The sequence below is a fragment of the Erinaceus europaeus genome, chromosome 4 (genome assembly GCF_950295315.1).
Source record: "Erinaceus europaeus chromosome 4, mEriEur2.1, whole genome shotgun sequence".
In the NCBI taxonomy this organism is placed as follows: Eukaryota; Metazoa; Chordata; class Mammalia; order Eulipotyphla; family Erinaceidae; genus Erinaceus; species Erinaceus europaeus.
Genome location: NC_080165.1, coordinates 53,434,896 through 53,455,614, shown reverse-complemented (window position 1 = coordinate 53,455,614; position 20,719 = coordinate 53,434,896). Strand labels below are relative to the sequence as shown.

General features: G+C 42.0%; 1 protein-coding gene and 1 pseudogene across 1 annotated transcript; both read right to left on the bottom strand.

Annotated features, from left to right (window-relative positions):
• Positions 1 to 7,339: 7,339 nt before the first annotated feature.
• Positions 7,340 to 20,390, bottom strand: TRIM15 (tripartite motif containing 15). The gene is made up of 7 exons (XM_007532286.3): positions 20,022 to 20,390; positions 17,317 to 17,412; positions 15,359 to 15,589; positions 14,696 to 14,718; positions 12,563 to 12,678; positions 12,187 to 12,219; positions 7,340 to 8,469 (listed from the first exon to the last, which is right to left on the bottom strand). The coding sequence occupies exons 1-7, from the start codon at positions 20,388 to 20,390 to the stop codon at positions 7,949 to 7,951; spliced, it is 1,389 nt and encodes a 462-aa protein (XP_007532348.1). The 3' UTR covers positions 7,340 to 7,948.
• On the bottom strand, positions 9,512 to 10,938 carry LOC103121773 (polyadenylate-binding protein-interacting protein 1-like; annotated as a pseudogene).
• Positions 20,391 to 20,719: the final 329 nt, after the last annotated feature.

Genomic DNA, 20,719 nt, shown 5'->3' with positions numbered 1-20,719 from the left:
TGGTATAAGAGCGGTACAATTCAATACAATTCCCAACACCAGAGTTCCATATCCCCTCCCCTCCATTGGAAGTTTCCCTATTCTTTATCCCACTGGGAGTATAGACCAAAGATCTTTATGGGATGCAGAAGGTGGAAAGTGGCTTTTGTAATTGGTTCTTCGCTGGACATGGGCATTGACAGGTAGGTCCATGCCCCCAGCCTGTTTCTGTCTTTCCCTAGTGGGACAGGACTCTGGAGAGGTAGGGTTTCAGGACAAATGGTGAGGCCATCTTCCCAGGGAAGTCAGGTTGGCATCATTGAACAATCTGCAGTTTGGTGACTGAAAAGCATTAAGATATAAAGCAGAAAAAAAAAAAAAAAGATATAAAGCAGAACAAGTTGTTTAATAATCAGGAACCTAAAGGTAAAAAAAAAAAAAAAAGGATAGCAGGGTTCAGGTGGTGGCATACCTGGTTGAGCACACATTACAATGAGCAAGGACCCAGGTTCGAGTCCCTGGTCCCCACCTGCGGGGGAAACTTCACATGCGGTGAAGCTGTGCTGCAGGTGTTTCTCTGTCTCTCTTCCTCTCTATCCCCTTTCCCTCTCAATTTCTGGCTGTCTCTATCCAATAAATAAATAAAGATAATAAAAAATTTAAAAAAAGGATAGCAGATGAAATTTGTGGTCTTCATGTTGGAAGGAACTAGGAATTCTATTTTAGGTATATTCCAGTGGGCCCATGACTACTAATTTTTGACTGAGTCCAACAGTTGACATATAGGTGGGCTAGGTGTATTGTCTGTGAAGATGGTGTCAGAGTTGAGGATAGGACTAGAAAGCTGATAAGGGTAGAGAAGCTCCCAAATATGGGAAAAGTATATTAATACTATTAACTATAAACCCCATTGATCTGACCTAGGGCTCATGTCTATTCATATTTAGCACAGGAGCCTCTGTAACCTGCATCCATGTCAGTCTGAGCTCACAGTCCATGGCCATAGCTAGGAACATACTAGGTTGAACTCATTTCAGGACCAGTCTTCCTTGAGTGACACAGTATGTTGACCCAGCCTCCCTCTGGAGAGTGGGGCAATTTCCACCACTATTGTTCTACATTGAGGGCAATGTCCTGGAGAGCCCACAAGAGGGTTTATGATGTTGTTCCTAATGGAGATGCCTGGTGGCCATTTTTTTTTTCATTTTTACTGGATAGGACAGAGAGAAATTGAGAGGGGAGGGGATATAGAAAGGGAGAAAGGTAGACACCTGCAGGCCTATTTCACTGCCTGTGAAGTGACCCCCCCCCCCCCCCGCAGGTGGGGAGCCAGGGGCTTGAACTGGGATCCTTGCAGTGGTCTTTGCGCTTCATCCTATGGACGTGTGCTTAACCCAGTGTGCCACCGCCTGGCCCTCAAGTATTTATTTTTTATTTTAAAATTTTACTTATTAATGAGAAATATAGGAGGAGAGAGAGAAAGAACCAGACATCACTCTGGTATATGTGCTGCTGAGGATCTAACTCGGGGACCTAATGCTTGAGAGTCCAGTGCTTTAACCACCTCCTGAACCACCCAAGTTTTTATTTTTATAAGAGAGAGAAGTCTTGGAGCCAGGCAGTGGCACACATTTGAGTACACATTTTACAGTGTGTAAAGACCCTGGTTCAAGCCTGGGTCCTCACCTGCAGGGAGAAGTTTCATAAGTGGCGAAGCAGTGCTACAGGTCTGTCTGTCTATCTACCTGCATACACCCTTCCTTCTCAAGTTGTCTATTAAGAAAGAGAGAAAGAGTCTTATATGAGAGAGACAGAGAGAGAGACAGAGAGAGAGAGAGAAGCCCAGAGGGAGAGACTAGAACATTGCTAAACTCTGGGACCTCTGGGGCCTCAGGCACTCAGTTTCTGTGCTCTAGTAGTTAACTCTTTCCTCAACTTAAAAGAGCTAGAGAGAAAACATCTGTGAGCGGGACTTCAAATGCTGGACCTCACATATGCAAGTCCTGTGCTCTTCCACAGATACTTCCTTGACCACTAACATTTTTATTTATTTTTTTAAATAATTTTCTTTTTTAAATTTATTATCTTTATTTATTTGATAGAGACAGCCAGAAATCAAGAGAGATAGAGAGGGGGAGAGACAGAGAGACACCTGCAGCCCTGCTTCACCACTTGTGAAGAATTCCCCCTGCAGGTGGGGACTGGGAACCTGACCTAGGTCCTTGTGCATTGTAACATGTGATCAACCAGGTGCACCACCACCGGGCCCCTTCAAATTTTTATTTTTATTTATTTTATTTTATTTTTTCCTCCTCCAGGGTTATTGCTGGGCTCGGTGCCTGCACCATGAATCCGCCGCTCCTGGAGGCCATTTTTTTTTCACCTTTTGTTGCCCTTGTTGTAGCTTCGTTGTGGTTATCATTATTGCCCTTGTTGACACAATTTGTTGTTGGATAGGACAGAGATAAATGGAGAGAGGAGGGGAAGACAGAAAAGGGGAGAGAAAGATAGACACCTGCAGACCTGCTTCACCGCCTGTGAAGCGACTCCCCTGCAGGTGGGGAGCCGGGGGCTCGAACCGGGATCCTTACGCTGGTCCCTGTGCTTTGCGCCACGTGCGCTTAACCCACTGCGCCACCGCCCGACCCCCCAAATTTTTATTTTTAATTCATCTGAAAGTAGATTTGTTCAACCTTGTCTTAATATGCTCCCAAGTAATTACTACTACAGTTGTAGTTCTATAGAGTTCATGTTTCTTTCTAGTTTCTTACATGATTTACCAATTACTTTGCTAATTCGGTGATAATTATATCCACCTTCTTTCTTTTTGGGCTTAACTTTCTTCTTCCTAAGAGGTAAATGTTAAACTATCTCTCAGCAAAGATTTATGGTGAACTACATTTTTTCCCCTTGAGGAATTTAAATTTTTAAAAATTTCTTTATGGGGGGAATTAATATTTTACATTTGACAGTAAATACAATAGTTTGCACATGCACAACAGTTTTCCACATAACAATACAACCCCCACTAGGTCCTCTGTCATCCTTTTTGGACCTGTACCCCAGAGTCTTTTACTTTGGTGCAATACACCAACTCCAGTTCAGGTTCTACTTGTGTTTTCTCTTCTGATCTTGTTTTTCAACTTCTGCCTGTGAGTGAATTTAATTTTTTAAAAATATTTATTTATTCCCTTTTGTTGCCCTTGTTTTATTGTTGTTGTTGGATAGGACAGAGAAGTGGAGAGAGGAGGGGAAGATAGAGAGGGGGAGAGAAAGACAGACATCTGCAGACCTGCTTCACCACCTGTGAAGTGACTCCCCTGCAGGTAGGGAGCTGGGGGCTTGAACTGGGATCCTTACGCCGGTCCTTGTGCTTTGCTCTTATCCTGTTACACTATTGCCTGACTCCTGAGTGACTTTAATTTTATCTTCATTCTGGAGCTATAGTTTAGCTGAGAATGGAAATTTAATTGAACAATATTTTTTTCCTGCAAGGGCTTTAGGCCTGCATAGTTCTAGTGCTCCTGATAGATGCATTTTTTCCCCCCAGATAGAGACAGAGAGGTATAGAGATACAGAGCAAAAGAGAGATACCACAGCACTGCTTCACTGCTTGTGAATCTTCCCCCTTACATGATGCTCCTCTGTGATAGCTGGGGGCTTGAACCCTGGGTCATTTTGCATGGTTAAGCGTGTACTCTACTACATGTGCTACCTACCAACCCTCTGGACAGTAACTTTTTTCAGGCATTGAATGACTATCCAAATGCTATATGTTGGTGCTACTGAGAAGTCTGCTAGCATTTCAGTTGTTCTCTGGAAGATAATTCACTTTCTCCCCATTTTTTCCAATTTTTCTCTTCATCTTTGTTTCTGTATCTGACTTGACTTGTCATTGTCTTGCTTAGGTCTTGTGTTTCTTGAATATTTGCATGGTACTGATTTGTTTGTTTGTTTGTTTGTTTTAACCAGGCACAACTCAGCTTTGACTTTTGGTGGTGTCAGGGATCAAACCTGAGACTGCAATGCACGTCCTGTGTACTACAGCTGTGATATCTCCTGGTCCCTGCATGGGGCCTCTTAACAGTTTTGGAAAACTGTTTTGAGTTGAGATTTTAGGATTTTGGCAGGGGAGATAGCATAATGGATATGCTAACAGACTCATGCCTGAGGCTCTGAGGTTTCTGGTTCAATCCCCTGCACCACCATAAGCCAAAGCTGAGCAGTGCTCTGGTAATACATACATACATACATACATACATATATACATACATACATACATACATAACATACCATAATTTTGCCAGGTACAAAGAAAGTTTAGTATCTCTTAAAGTATTGATCCTGCTTTCTCTCTTTTTACTTCCCAAGAAAAGAAATTTCCTTCCAAATTCATATAAATCATATTTAGAACTTTGTATTCTGTTGTTCAAATCTCTAATTTCATTCATCATATTTCTGTGTCTAGGAATTCTACTTGGATTTTGCACCAGATATTTATGTAATTTTCTTTCATTTTAGTTTTTCAATCATTTAAGAATGCCAATGTTTAATCTCCTTTAGATTGTTCTAAAATTGAAACTCTTAGAATTATATTCCTCTGGTTGAGTGCACATGTTACAATGTGCAAGGACCTGGTTTGAGCCCTGATTCCCAGCTGCAGGGGTGAAGCTTTGCAAGTGGTGAAGCAGTGTTGCAGGTATCTCTCTCTGTCTCTCTCCCTTTCTATAACTCCCTTCCCTCTCAATTTCTGGCTTTCTCTATTCAATAAATAAAGATAATTTTAAAAAAAGGGAGTCGGATAACAACAATGAAAACCAACAAGGGCAACAAAAGGGAAAATTAAAAAAACAAAAAAGGGAGTTGGGCAGTAGCAGCAGGTTAAACGCACCCAGTTAAGCGCACGTGGCGCAAAGCGCAAGAACTGCCATAAGGATCCCGGTTCCTGCCCCCGGCTCCCCACCTGCAGGGGAGTCACTTCACAGGTAGTAAAGCAGGTTTTCAGGTGTCTATCTTTCTCTCACCCTCTTTGTTTCCCCCATTTCTCTTTGTCCTATCTAACAACGACGACATCAATAACACCAACAATAACTACATCAACAATAAAAAACAAGGGCAACAAAAGGGAAAATTAATAAATATATAAAAAAAGATTTAACAAAAAAGGTTTTTTTAAAAACAAAGTTATATTCTTCAAGTTTGTATCTTCTAATGGGGAAGGGCTTCTGGTGTTTTTAATAATTTATTTTGAGTTTACTGGTCTAGTACCAATAAGCGTCTTTCCTTTGGTGCTACAAATAGTATTTATAAAGGGTGGCTTTGTATCCCAAAGTATAGCACATTGGACTTCTAGTGACACAAAGCATTTATAGTATACTGATGTGACTAGTGCAAAAATAAAGTAGATACACTTGGATACAACATTTGACACCAGTGGTTATCTATGGGAAATATTGGGAGGGAAGGATTTCTCACCTGTACTTTTTTTTTCTTTTAGGATTTTATATATTTATTAATGAGAAAGATAGGAGGAGAGAAAAAGAGTCATAGCATTATTCTGGTATATGTGCTGCCAGACATTGAACTCAGGACCTCATGTTTAAGAGTCTAGTGCTTTATCCACTGTGCCACCCTCCAGACCACTCACCTATACTCTTTGAAAATGTTTGGTGGTTCTTTTTTTTTTTTTAAATCATGAGCATATGAGTATAAACCATACTTTCATAATAAACACTATACACTACCACTATAGGTACTACTGTTAGGTTGGCTTAACAATTTTAAATAATTTATGGATTAGACACAGGATAGTTCTACTGTTACATGGGGTGGAAGAAAAGAACCCCAAGTTTTTGACTCTTCCCTTTTTTTTAAAATTTTATAAAGGACTTCTATTCAGTTAAATTTAGGTAATTATTCACATTTTAATTTGTACTATAATCTTTTTTTTTTTTTTTAAAGAATTTGTTTATTTATTCATGAGAAAGATAGGAAGAGAGAAAGAACCAGACATCACTCTGGCACATGTGCTGCCGGGGACTGAACTGGGGACTGAACTCGGGACCTCACGGTTAAGAATCCAGCGCCCTACCCACTGCGCCACCTCCGGGACCGTGTACTATAATCTTGTAATAAAATTCATATATGGTGCAAGTGCTTAGTTTATTTTTAATTTTTCCTTAGTTTATTTTAGGAAACAGATGACTAGAGCCTGGAAGTGGTGTACCTGGTTGAGCACACATATTACTATCCTCTAGGAACCCAGTTCAAGCCCCAGCTCCCTACTTGCAGGGAGGAAGCTTCATGAAAGGTGAAGCAGGCTTGCAGGTGTCTCTCTCTCTCCTTATCTCAACCTCCTCTCTCATTTTGTGTCCTATAAAATAAAAGAAAAAGAAAAACAAAAGGGAGAGAGGTGGTGGTTTCTGGGAGCGGTAGATTTGTAGTGTTGGCACTGAGCCTCAGTGACAACCCTGGTGGAAATTAAAAAAATATATATGGCCCCACACTTAAAGAGTTAAGCTTGTAGGATAAAGAAGGTAATTTTGCCACATACAAGGACACAGGTTCAAGCCCCTGGTCCCTACCTTCAGAGGGTAAGCTTCATGAGCAGTGAAATAGTGCTACAAGACTGTAACTAACTCTCTCCTTTCCCTCTCAGTTTCTCTGTCCCTAAATAAATAAAATATTAAGAAAGAAGGTAATTTTGTACTTAGACTTACATTATAAGGAACCTGGACTAAGGATGAAAGTCAGGATGGGAGGGTGGGAAAGTGAGTTGTAACCTTGAGGTGAACAAGAACTAGAATCAGGAAGGGTGGTAGTGATCATTGTCATAGAGATTCATACCATGCTTTCTAAATTTATTTTAATATGTGATTTTTTTCTGTGTCCAATAAGAAGAATGGTAATAAAGGGGCCTGGAGTTAGCACACCGGGTTAAGCACACTGTGCAAAGCGCAGACCAGTGCAAGGATCCTAGCTCAACACCTCCCCCCCACCTGCCAGGGTGTCGCTTCACAGGTCTGCAGGTCTCTCTGTCTTCCTCTCCTCTCTTAATTTCTCTTTGCTCTATTCAACAACAGCAGCAGCAGCAACAATAGTAATGGAAAAAAGGTGGCTGCCATCAGCAGTGGATTCTAGTGCAGTCACCGAGTGGAGTGATAACCCTGGAGGCAAAAAAAAAAGAATGGTAATAATAAATAGTTGAGAGGTTAGACCTGAAGACATAACCTAAATTTACTGAATAATGAGGTCTGGTTCTATTGCCATCAGCCTAGTACTGAGTAAAAAAGGGGACAGGATTCTGTCTTGGTCCCAGAGATTTCCTCTGCCATTTCGACTTTTAGTCAGCTCAGTCAACATGAATTAGACACATGAAATGCAGGTGTCTGGTGGGTGGAACATTGAAGACATTCTGTAGGAGAAAGAGAATTGACCTGAATGGAAGAAAAGGAAAGAAGGGAACTTGGATTTACCCACCCAAGGGCTGGAGAAGTGACGCTAAGGCCTATAAAAATGTCAGCTTCTGAATGTGGGTGTCACAATCAAAACAGGTGGAAGAGGAATTTATGTATCAGGATAAAGGTGATGCATGTATGATACACACCTGAAATCTATATATAATACAATGACACTTCAATTTGGCAAAAAGGTCAACTGGGTAAGTTAATGCAACATCAACAAAGTTCTGTTTTCTCCCGTAATGATTATCTTGACTCTTCGTTTTGCTGGTGCCCTAGGCACGGTATGGTTTCCTTCTGGGTCTTTATTGGTACACAGATCCCGGCTTAGACGGCAGGGAGTTAGTTGAAGGACGTTAAGATAAATTAAAAGTATAAACAATCTGAAACACTTGTCCCGCCTCTGAGCTCCCATTTCCTCCAAAGCAACCCAGCAGGCCAAGAGCAGAGTGGGGATCCCAGGACGCTGCTTTCTCCACTCGCATAAGTGCCCTTCAGACTCTTCACCCTCAGCCTTTCAAAGTCAGGGAGGAACCTTTTTTCCAGACGGCGAAGAAAGGAAAGACCTTTCCGGAGAAGGCGGCGCTGAAGGTGAAGATGGGCTCCTGCGTGCGGGCGTTGAGCAGCACCAGCTGGCCTGCCTCGTAGTCCAGGGCGACGCCCACGCTGCGCGGGATCTCCGGGAGCTGCAGGTCGGTGCCGGGGGAGGTGCTGGCCCAGCTCTGCTGCTGCGACAGGATCACTGCCCACACGCCTTCCTTGGCACTCAAGCCCCGCTCACCCTTCCTCTTCACCTCCTCCCCGGCCACCCCCACGCTGCAGCCGCCGCCGTCACCCAGCTGCACCTCCACCTGCCAGCGGTGTCGCCCGGAGCAGAAACCGGGGGAGCCCAGCACCACTGGGAGACCCTCGAAGCGCAGGGGGCTGTCGGGCAAATTCTTCTTCTGCCGGGTGTACCGCACCGACATCCTGTTCTCAGAGAGGATCAGGCTCCGACTTGCGGTCTGAGGGTCCAGAGTGACTTCGACCCCTAGGGGAAGAAATCAAGGACATCAGCAGAGCTGGCTGCAAACCAAAATGCCTCAGCACACACCTGACACCTAGGAGGCAGGCAGAAACAGCACCGCTGTGGCCTGGCTTCTGCCTGGCTCAGGTTTCCTTCCTGTTTGACGAGGTCAGGGAATCACAGCTTTTCTATCTGGCTGGAGTTGTTGTAAGGCTTTGCTTTTCAAAGTGAGGCCCATGGACCAGAGATTTCTGTTTCTCCTGGAAATTTGTAAAAAGTGCAGAATCTAGGCCCTCAGACTTATCAAATGTAATCCGAAGCTGCATTTTAACAAGATCCCCAAGGTGATTTTTTTTAAATCTTTTTTTTTTTTTTTTTTAATGGTGGTGCGATGTGTGTGTGTGTGGGGAATTGAACCTGGGATTTTGGAGCCTCAGGCATGAGAGTCATAATCATTATGCTATCTACCCCCGCCCCCAGGTAACTCCTTCTCCCACATTTAAAAAAAAACTTCAAAATTGATTTTATTGAAGCCAAAACAGAATAATTAACTGTACACAATAAATTATTATATATTAATATATATAGATATATTAAATTATAGGGAATAAACTTTATTTTGGCAAGTAGTGTTAAAAGTAAAGCTGCATACATTAGTAACATAACTCAACATCCTCAATTTGGTATAAGTGTGATCAATTTTTTTATTTCCCTGTAATCTGCTAAGTAACCATGACCTAAACTGCTTTATAAAACTGATACACTGAAATTTAAATTTACTATTTTTTTTTTTTTTGCCTCCAGGGTTATCGCTGTGGCTCAGTTCACTGCTCCTGGTGGGCATTTTTTCCCCATTATTGTTATTGTTGTTGTTGGATAGGATAGAGAGAAATTGGAGGAATAGGGGAAGACGAGAGGGGGAGAGAAAGATAGACACCTGCAGACCTGTTCCACTGCTTGTGAAGCGACCCCCCCCTGCAGGTGGGGAAGATTTGAACTGGGACCCTTGCCCCCATCCTTGAGCTTCCCACTGTGTGAGCTGAATCTACTGTGCTACCACCTGGCCCTATTGTTTTCACTTTCACTCTGATTCCAAACAAATCTTTTAATAAGCTTCTATCTCTGGGTCTATCTCATCATTAATATTATACAAGTGTGTCTCACCAGCCCCCAATAAATTTGTTCCATTTTCTTCATAATCTGAAAAATAACAAACTTCTCTTTCAAGTAACTCTTGATATTTCTCTTGGTAATCTAGATCAGCAGCAGTGAAAAGAACACCACCAGATGTATAAAATGTTTGTTAATTTATAAAATAGTAGGATGAAAGGTAGATAGCATAATGGTTATGCCAAGAGACTTTCATGCCTGGGGCTCCAGAGTTCCAGGTTCAAAGCCTCACACCACCATCCCACTATCAGCTAGAACTGAGCAGTGTTCTGGTAATAAATGAACAAACAAACAAACATTATAAAATAGGATCATTTTCAGGTGTTGCTTCTCTGTAAGTTGATGTTGCATGGACTGTACCCCAATTACTTGACCACAGCCCTACAATTTTCAAGAGCATCTTTTTTATATTTCTGCTATAATTTGCACCTAGGACAACATTTTCAATTCTCAGATTAATTTCTTCCATATAGTTCCATCCTTTTTCCTTCCAGGCATCTTCCAAAAATGGATCCAGTTAACTTCAGTAATTTTTCTGCAGAAATTAAGTTGTCATCCACAGGATCAGAAAAGAGGGCATTCAGCAATTCCTGAAGACAGACCCAAAGAATATCTGCTCTTGTAACCTGCCCATTTGTTCTCTTAATCTCTAGGTTAAGGTAAAGTTTCCCCACAAAGGACAAATGCATAGAATAATTTTCGAGTCACTTCATCACCTTTTGCAGCTTGATTTTTAACTTTATGTTCAGCCTGACATCTTTGAAGTAGCAATTGGTAGAAGTTACCACTCTGTGGACTAATTGTCAAATGATAGGACAGGTATTTACACAGGTGAGTTCCCATGTAAGAGAAATTTGAGACAGGTATGGCCTGTTGATAGATGAGTTCCACAAGTTCTTGTAAAGTATCATCTGTTGTAACCCAGCCATTCAGGGTGTCTTCAAACTGTGCAGTTTCAGTTTTAAAACTGCTAGGCTGCTCTGTAAGATGATTAAAAAAAATCTTGAACATATTTTGATAGAGTGGGTAATCTTCACAACCATCTTTGTAGGATTCAGTATGATGACAAAAATAACCTGATGGGTAAACCTAAGGGAGCATTCACAGACAGCCTAGACATTATTACAGGAGCTACAACCACCTAGCATTTAGCTACTGCTGACTCTGAGTTCTTCTGTGGGATACTAACCTGTGAAATTCTGGGTGAGGCAGTCAGGGGCCTTGTTTGTTCTAGGTGGGCCCTATCTGCGTGGTGACTCTCACCACAAAAAGAGAAGAGTGAGAGTCCCCACATACATTTAAAATTTTATTTATTTATTTTAAAAGATATTTTATTTTTAATATATTTATTTATTTTTATTATTGGATAGAGACAGAGAGAAATTGAGAGGGGAGGGGAGATAGAGAAGGAAAGAGACAGAGAGACAACTATAGCCCTGCTTCACCACTTGTGAAGCTTTCCCCCTGCAGATGGAGACCAGGGCTTGAACCTGGGTCCTCGCTACAGTGTGCACTTAACCAGGTGCACCACCACCTGGCCCCTTAAAATTTTTTATTATCTTTATTTATTTATTGGATAGACACAGCCAGAAATTGAGAGGGAAGGGGGAGATAGGGAGGGAGAGAGAAAGACACCTGTAGCTCTGCTTCACTATTTGCAAAGCTTTCCCCCTGCAGGTGGAACCTAGGTCCTTGTGCACTGTATTGTGTGCTCAGCCAGGTGTACCATCACCTGGTCCCCATACATTTAAGTTTGAAAAGCAGAGTGGGGTGATGCCTATGGAAATAGTTCTAAGGTCAGCACCAATTTAAAATTAAATCCTTGATCTTTCCAAATTAGATTTGTTCAAGTCAGTAGAGTCTAGTACAATGCTGAGCAAAAGACAAGGATTTGATAACTATTTTGGATAAAATCTGTATAATAACCAGTAACAACTGAGCATTTACTTTGCACAAGGTACTGTATTTATATACCTCACAGCCACATACAAAGTAGGTACTACTACAGCATACTTCATTTCATTTTTATTTTTTAAATTTTTTTGTATTATCTTTAATTATTTATTGGATATAGACAGCCAGAAGCTGAGAGGGAAGGGGATGGTAGAGAGGGAGAGAGACAGACACCTGCAACACTATTTTACCATTCACAAAGCTTTCCTTCTGCACATGGGGACTGGAGGCTCGAACCCAGGTCCTTGAGCATTGTATTATTTTTATTTTTATTATTATTTTTTTTACCAGAACACTGCTCAGCTCTGATATATGGTGGTGCAGGGGATTGAACTGGGACTTTAGAGCCTCTGGCTGGAGAGTCTCTTTGCATAACCATTATGCTATCTCCCCCTGCCCTGTCCTTGAGCATTGTAACATGTATGCTCAAACAGGTACACTGCCACCTGACCCCCAGCATATTTCACTTTACAGGTGAAAATATTTTGAGATGAAAAGGCTTTATAATTTCCCCAGTATCTGAAAATTAGCAAGAGCTACACTGTAGCAATCAAACCCCAAATAAGCAAGTGAATGGATAAATGGAGAAAATGGTCCCCCCAGATGTCCCTTGTTTACCTGAATCTGATTCCAGATGATGCACCAAGTTTTCTGAGGGAAACAGAAATAGACAGGTAGACATGTAATTTATTGTTTCTCACAGGTACCCTCAAGAGCAGCAGATCCCAGGAACAATATGAGGAAAGGGAAAAGGTTTGCCATTGACTATGGTCTGTCTGGTTCAAGAGCTAAGTCTTCATCTTTCTGGACTCACAGTCCAGTGCTTGACTTTGGGGGAAAGGAGGAGATGCTCCAGAGGGCTGTTCAGTAGAAAGAGGTCACTAAGAGAAGGCTTAAAGAGGGAGGATGTCTTGAGCCAGGAAAGATGGAGGTGGATGTCAGGGAAAAGGATAGCTAATGGGAGTGTGGAATGCTGCTATGCCTTCTTCTCTACCTGAGAAGGTCCTCATCATCTCTGGTAAGGCGAGTATTTTCCTATGGAGATTTCGGATTTTCTTGACAAGGTCAGGAGAAATGGCCTCTGGACTCATAAAAGTCTTCATCTCACATCTGCAGGCAAATTAATAACAACTGTAATTCTAATTCCAAAAACAATGTTTGGGTCATGCAGACTATGAGGCTAAAATCAGACTAAAGGTTCTGTGGTGAATAATTAAAGTGAGTATGATCTCTTTATCTTTGCTAGAAATGTGTAGCTACTAAAACAAGAGGTATTATAGTTAGATCTAAGAGAATTTAATGGTAACTATTTCTCAAGAATTAGATGTAGGTTCTTTTAGTAAATGTTTGGACTTTGGGGAATAAAAGGGGCCAAGGTCGTTGCCCCTACTAACCTCCAAAGGACAGTCTAGTACCATCTGAAAACAGCCTTACTTATTTTTCTAATGTATGTGCTATTTGTTACAAGAGGGAGAGGGATGGGGGAAGGAAAAAAATATATGAAAGAAAAAGCATATGAATTCCTCCATTCTGACTCCAGCTCAGTTCTTGCTGTCATTTGCTGTGTGACCTTGAACAAGCGCTTTTCTCTCTAGGTCCTAGCTTCCTCATCAGATTAGAGGGTCTCAAAGGCCCTTCTGGGTCTATATGGCAAACACTGTGAGAAATGTGTTTTTTATATTTATTTACTATTTATTTATTTATTTATTTACTATTATTGGATAGAGACAGAGAAGAACTAAGATGAGGGGGGAGATAGAGAGGGAAAGAGACAGAGACAGAGACACTTGCAGCCCTACTTCACCACTTGAGAAGCTTTCCTCCTGCAGGTGGGAATCAGGGTCTTGAACCTGGGTCCTTGCACACTGCAATGTGTGCACTTAACCAGGTGTGCCACTGCCTGGCCCTGAGAAATAGGTTTAGAGACATTTCCTGATTTGTGGACACCTGTGTTCAGCCTTTCACATATACACATGTGCTTGGGCACACAGCATTTGGCAAGTGCTGGCTAGTGTCTATCTCCATGGACCCCAGGACAGTTGATGCTATATAGCATTAGGAAAAGAGCCGATATTTGCAATACCTCATCACTCATGGTAGCTGTCCTATTATGGTAGTACTTAAAATTTTGAAAGAAATAGGAGAGTTGAATGGGAAAAATTATTGAAAAAACAACTTTGACTTTCTAAGTTCTGTGGTTTTTTTTAAACTTTAAAAAATATTTATATAATTATGTGGAGTTGTACCCCTCCTATCCTATGGTTTTGTTAATGTCTCCTTTCTTAAATAAAAAATTTTATATATTTATTTATTCCCTTTTGTTGCCCTTGTTGTTTTCCAAGTTCTGTGTTTTTATCATATTCCCTAGATTTTTTTTTATCATATTCCCTAAATGTTTTCCCTTAGGGTTACATTTAAATGGTGTTAAATGTCAAGTAAGCACTAATTATTTCAGGGGTTAGATGACATTCTGGGATCAGCCTAGAAACATAATTATTATTTATGACTTCTTTTCTAGAGGAGAGTGAATTCCTCATAACAGACAATTGGTTTAGGGGTCGGGCTCTTGACACACCTGGCAGAGCATGCACTTTAACATGTGCAAGAATCTGTGTTCAAACACCCAGTCCCCACCTGCAGGGGGAAAGTCTCACAAGCAGTGAAGCAGTGTTGCAAGTGTCTTTCTTTCTCCCTTTCTATATTACCTTCCCTTTCAGTTTCTCTTTATCAACAACAAGAAAGAAAGGGGTGAGGAGAGGATGGCTGACAGGAGCAATTGATTCATAGTTTAGGCATCGAGCCCTAGTGAAAACTCTATTGGCAAAAAAATTAAATGAAAATCAAAAAAGAACAAAAACCAAACAACTGGCTTAAAATGAAACTTTAAGATATAAACCTTTAGTAAATTTGAGCCGATTATATGAGAATGAATGAGATGGTGTATCTGTCAGAGGACTTTCGCTTTTCTGTGTAACAATTTATAGGGAGATGATGGTGGGGGAGAGGGCATCAATGACTACCCCTTCCCTGTCACTCTCCATTTCTTACTTAAAGGAGATAAACAATGAAAAGAAGTATAAATGTGTACTTGAACTATAAAGAAGGCAGGATGGGGAAGTGAGCTTACCTGTTCTGGTTGACTCTGACATCCTACAGTAGAAAGATAACATAGTTTTAGTTTCTACACATCCTTCCCATCAGAGATCTATACATCTTTTCTTACTTAACATATCAGTTCAAAACTCTCTTTCAAAGAGTTATATTTGGTTAAATATTCATCAAACTGTTCTTTTATATCATGTTCCCTTATTAAAGTAGAATTCTAGTCAGCTCATTTGAGATGTTTCTTGTCAATTAAGAAATGGTAGAATACAAAAAACTAGCCTGTAATTAGACAGACCTGATACAAAACAGTCTACGTTCTTCCTGTGAGCCAGGAATGAGCATTTTGCATGAATTATTTCTTAGTCTTTACAACAATGCTATGAGGAAGGTTATGCTATTGTCCCCATGTTTAGAGAGCATAAAAGAAGACTTGTTAAGGTCACACCACTGACAGAGTCAGCTAAACCCCAAACCATCCGATTACAAATCCTCAACATAACCACAAAATATAACATGGGCAAGCCATCCAGTTTCTGTGGGTTTGCTTGTGCATACTATCTTTAGACCAAAGGACTTCCTTGACTTCCACTTTCTGCCTTTCCCAGTATTTTCCAGCCCCTAGCATGGCTTCACTTTTCTGTGGGACTTCTCTCCTCTCCCATGAAGTGGTGGAGGGGTCTCTCACTTGTAGAAGCTCACTTGCTGGTTGCTGACACTTGTCCTCCAGCTCCTTGACCTGGACTCCAAGTCGGGTGACCTCCTCAGAGACCTTCGAGATGTACTCGTCCCTCTCTTTCTGAATCTGCTGCTCCAGCTCTTTCAATCTGGCCAATAGGAGATGCTGCTGGTTTCTAAGCTCTTCCTTCAACTTCTCAAAAGCTGCTTCCACCTGCTGCTTCTTGCTCTCAATCTGTTTCTTCAAGGAATAGAAAAACAGGCATGAAACAGGAAAAACTGACAGAGCTGACTTCTAGGAGGACCATCTACATACTATTGATTAAATGAAGCAGGGAGTAACTAGTTCCAAGACTTGGTTTCCTAAGTAATACTATGGTAGAAGTAGGTGGCTCCAGGGTAAATTTACCAATGGTAAAAGCTATGCTTTTACCTAGAAATTCTAATACTGCGTCATGCTTTCAGAGTATGCTGAACTTTCAAAAAATCCTCTCTTATCTATATATCATCTAATAAGTCACCACAAATTATTGGAGGAGTGTGTGGCGCTGGTCTTGGCCACTGAGGTGACCATTTACAGGTGTACTTTGATGAAAGCTGAGGTGCACTGGAGACATCTTCCTGTTTCCAAACTCTGTCTCCTTGGTCAAGGGACTAGAAATACCTAGACTGCAGATTTCCTCCTGGATAACTTTGTAGCATAAAGAGGTGGGAGAGAGCCAGAGAGTTCAACGTCATCCACGTATTATCCTTCAATCAGTTTTGTGGTCAGGACTAGAATCCAGACATTGATATATGTGTCTGGCTTTAAGCCTCCCATCTGAAAGTGATGCTCAGTCAGACAAACTGGGATGTGTGTGGAGAAGTCTAGCCTTCCCATCATAAACTTGGGCTTTCCATCATAACCTTGGGAGGGCCATTTTCCTGGACCTCATTTTATGCTGAGTAAAACAACAATCCATACAAGTCAGAGGCCAGAGATGTAGGTCACAGGGTAGGATGTGCACTTTATAACGCAGATAACTCAGGTTCAAGTCTTGGCACATGGGAGGTGCCATGACACCTGAGAAAGCTCTGGTACAGTAACGTTTCTTCCTCACTGTCTCTGAAAAATAAAACAACCTAGAGTGCCAGCAAAATAGCTCACCTGGATAATGGGCCTGATTTGTGGTGGCCCCCACTGTATTGCAGTGTACTGTATGTATGTATGCATGTATGAATGCATGTATGCATGTATGAATGTATGCATCTATCTATCTATCTATCTATCTATCTATCTATCTATCTATGTCATTCCAGGGGGCTGGGGAAAACAGCATAATGGTTATGCAACAGACTTATATGTCTGAGGCTCTGAGGTTCCAGCTTCAGTCCCCAGCACCACCATTAAATTAGAGCTGAGCAGTACTCTAATATGTCTCTCTGTATTTATCTTAAATAAGTAAATAAAATATAAAAAAATAAATATAAAAAATTCAACCCAGAGTAGTGAAGCCCCAGTGGTGACAAAAGGAAACAAACAAAACAAAACAAAAATCCCAGCTATCTGGCAGTTGAAATTGTGGATAAAAGGTTGAACTCTCAGGTCCCTCACTCAATATTTGGAATTGCATGTGCTAGAGTGGTGCTCTGGTTCTACCCCATCTTACCCCCGTGTAAATAAATAAATAAATGTTTTAATAAGAGAAAACAAACAAGCAGGAATGATGAAATGGTGCATATGTGAAGCCCTGAATTCAGAAAAAATCTAATAATATGAATATTGGATTGGAAAATGTAAAAATTACTTGCATCTCTGAGGTTCTGAGATCCCACAAATCTGACCCTAAGAGCCCTAAATAGAAGCAGGAAAGTGAATAAGAAAAGTTTGTCAATTCCTTCCAGCCAGGCAGCAGATAGCACATATCAGGCTTACCAGAGTCTAAGGGAGCTACCAAAGGAGAAGATGGCCAACTATGTGACCTTTACCAGAAGCACGTGGAGTTTCTGGTCCTCCCGACTCTTTATATCTTCTATCTCATCTTTCTCCATGCTCAGAGCCTCCAGTCGACTCCTGAGACGATCCTGTAAAGAGAAGAATGGGTAGAAAGAGGTAATTTCATTCGCAGATATTGCCCTCCACATTCTAGGCACACCACTAAGTGCTGGGTTCTGCAACACCTCAAGGATGGAAAAGACACAGTCATCTATCTAGTGCTTAAAAAGTAAATAGACAAAAGAGCTGTGATCAAGGTGCGCACACAAAACATGCAACATATAAAAAAAAATGCAACAGAGGAAGGACAAGGAAAGATTTTAGGAAATTGAAACCATTTACAGTAAGAAGTCAAAGACACATTTCCAAGGGCTGGGGAGACAGCATAATAGTTATGCAAAAAGACTTTCACAGCTGTGGTTCTGGGGTCCTGGCTACAATCTCCAATACCACCATAAACTAGAGCTGAGCAGTGCTTCTCTGGCCTTTCTTTCTTTCTCTTTGTATCTCACACATTAAAATAAATTTTATGTCTTTTTTTTTTTTTTTTTTTTAATCAGAGCACTGCTCAGCTCTGGTTTATGGTGGTGCAGGGGACTGAACCTGGGATTTCAGAGTCTCAGGCATGAGAGTCTCTTTGCATAATCAGTATGCTATCTACCCCCTTTAAGATAAATTTTAAGAAAGAAATTTAAAAAAGATACATTTCCAGATGGGGAAGAGTAGGGAAGAATGTGCTTACTGCCATTGAAGTGTACACTTTAATACGTAAAATGGAGGAAGAAAAAGGACTGGGGAGACAGCATAATGATTATGAAAAAAGACTTTCAGGGGGCTGGGTGGTGACACACCTGGCTGAGCACACACATATCATGTACAAGGATGTGGGTTCAAGCTCCCAGTCTTCACTTGCAGGTCCTCACAAGAAGTAAAGCAAATGCTACAAGTCTCTTTCTATCCCTGTCTCTCTCACTTTCTCTCTTTATCACTCCCTTCTTTCTCAGTTTCTGTCCTGGAAAATAGTAAATAAATAAAAATAAAGCCATAAGGAGGGCAAAACCAGAACAATATTCATCCTGGGGCTCTAAAGTTCTCGTTTCAGTCGCTAGCACCACCATAAGCCAAAGCTGAGCAGTGCTCTGGTGTTCCCCACCCCCTCCCTGCCCCTTTCTCTCTTTCTCTCCTCACTGTGTATCTCTCCTTAAAATAAATAAAACAGGGGGCCTGGCGATAATGCATCTAGTTAAGCACACCTAGAGCAAAGAACCGGGAGCCGGGTTCCAGTCTCCGGCTCCCCACCTGCAGGGAGGTCGCTTCGCAAGCAGTGAAGCAGGTCTGCAGGTGTCTTTCTCTCCCCCTCTCTGTCTTCCCCTCCTCTCGCCATTTCTTTCTGTCCTATCCAACAGCAGCAACAACAATAACAACAATAGTAACAGCAACAACAACAATGGAACAAATGGCTGCCAGAAACAGTTGATTTGTAGTGCAGACACAGAGCCCCGGTAATAACCCTGGAGGCAAAAACAAACAAACAAATAAATAAAATATTTTAAAAAGTTTAAAATATTTTATTTATTTTGCCTTTTCATTGCCCTTTTTTTTTTTTTACTGTTGTTGTAGTTGTTGTTGTTACTGATGTTGTTATTGTTAGATAGGACAGAGAGAAATGGAGAGTAGGGGAGACAGAGGGGAAGAGAGAAAAATAGATAGACACCTGCAGACCTCTTCACTGCCTGTGAAGCAACTCTCCTGCAGGTGGGGAGCTGGGGGCTCGAACCGGGATCCTTCCGTCTGTCCTTGCACTTCGCGCCACATGTGCTTAACCCGTTGTGCTACCGCCCGACTCCCTAAGTGAAATATTTTTTTAAATGGAAACAAAAAGAAAGTGAAAGGAGAGAAGTACATTCTAGCTGGAAGGAAACACATGCTAGAAATAGAAAATGGCAGAACAATTCAGAAAAAGGCAGGTAGATAAAGTTTTCTGACTGGATACATGATATCTTGGGGAGAGAGAGAGGGTGACTAGTATAAGGCTGAACAAAAAGGCAGGATCTTACCCTGAATGTCTTACTTGCTTTAGGTACTGGGGATCCACGAAAGGACTGTGAGCAGGGGAGCAACATGATTGACTGTATGTTTTAGGAAGAGCTACCTCAAAGCAGACTGGCCGGTGACTGGAAAGCTGAGCATGAAGAACAGGAACACAGAAACTGCCATGTCTGGGTGACAGATGGCGAGAACTTGGAGTTGGATATTGTACAGTTAAAGAAGTGCATCTCAGGAAACCACTTTCATACAAGAGAGACATTCATATGTTACACCTCCCCTCCTCAAAAAGAAGAGCAGTATTTGAGCCCTAGCAGTGAGGGCCTTGGTATATCCCACATCTAATCTGTATTCTGGGGAACCAAGTCCTCCATCCTTAACCTGCATTCCTTTGTGGGAACTACACTTTTTTGTGCTCCATCACTATGGAGGTCTTCTGAGGCCTAGAGCTGAGGTTTCCTCCTGAGATAGTAAATAACTACACATCCAGGCAGAACATGACCCTCTCCCTCAGTCTGGGAGTATGTATACAATTTCTATAGCCTTGAGGGTCCCCTGATATGGACATAGTGGCCCTTCATCCAGTTCCTACCCCATTCCCTTCACTGTAGGACATTCCCCATTACACTCCAGTTAAAGTCATACTTCTTACCCGGTAGGGCTGAATGGCCTCATCCAGGAAGCCCACAGTGTGGGCCTGGTGGGAGGGCCCTTCTCGGCAGAACACACAGAGTAACTCAGCATCGTTCTCACAGAAAAAGTAAATCTTCTCCCCATGCTCCTCGCAGTAAGTCTCCCCCAGAGGTCCCAGGGGCACAGGGACCAGGAGAGCTTCCTTTTCTTCCTTCTCCTGGCAGAGGGGACAAAGCAGGACTCTGCTGGAGGAATGGGCTCCCATCTGAGAAGGGTGGGGGAGGCACGGTTGGCAGAAGGTGTGTCCACAGGTGCCAGTCACTGCATCTTCCAGGGGTCCCTTACAGGCAGGACAAGTGTCCCCTCTGTGGGAAGAAGTCAAAGACATCACGATGCCTTCCTCAGCCTGTCCACTCAAGTCTCTGCTTTGCCCACATGAGTTTCTTTTTCCACATGAGTTGCTTCTGCATGAATCACAGAAGGAAAGGACTAGGAGGCCTAGAGAGGAAGACAAGAAAGTCACCTGGCGCCACCTCTTGAGAGCCCTGGCCACCACCCACCAGCTAAGTGGGTCCAAACTCCAGGGCATTGAGAATTACCCAGGCTTTCATGGCTGTGGCTATTTTCCATTGCTTCCGGTTTCTTCCCGTCTCTGAGGTGGGGAGCAAAGCATGCCATGAGATCACTGGGGATGGGGTTTCCTAGAATCCCTCCCTG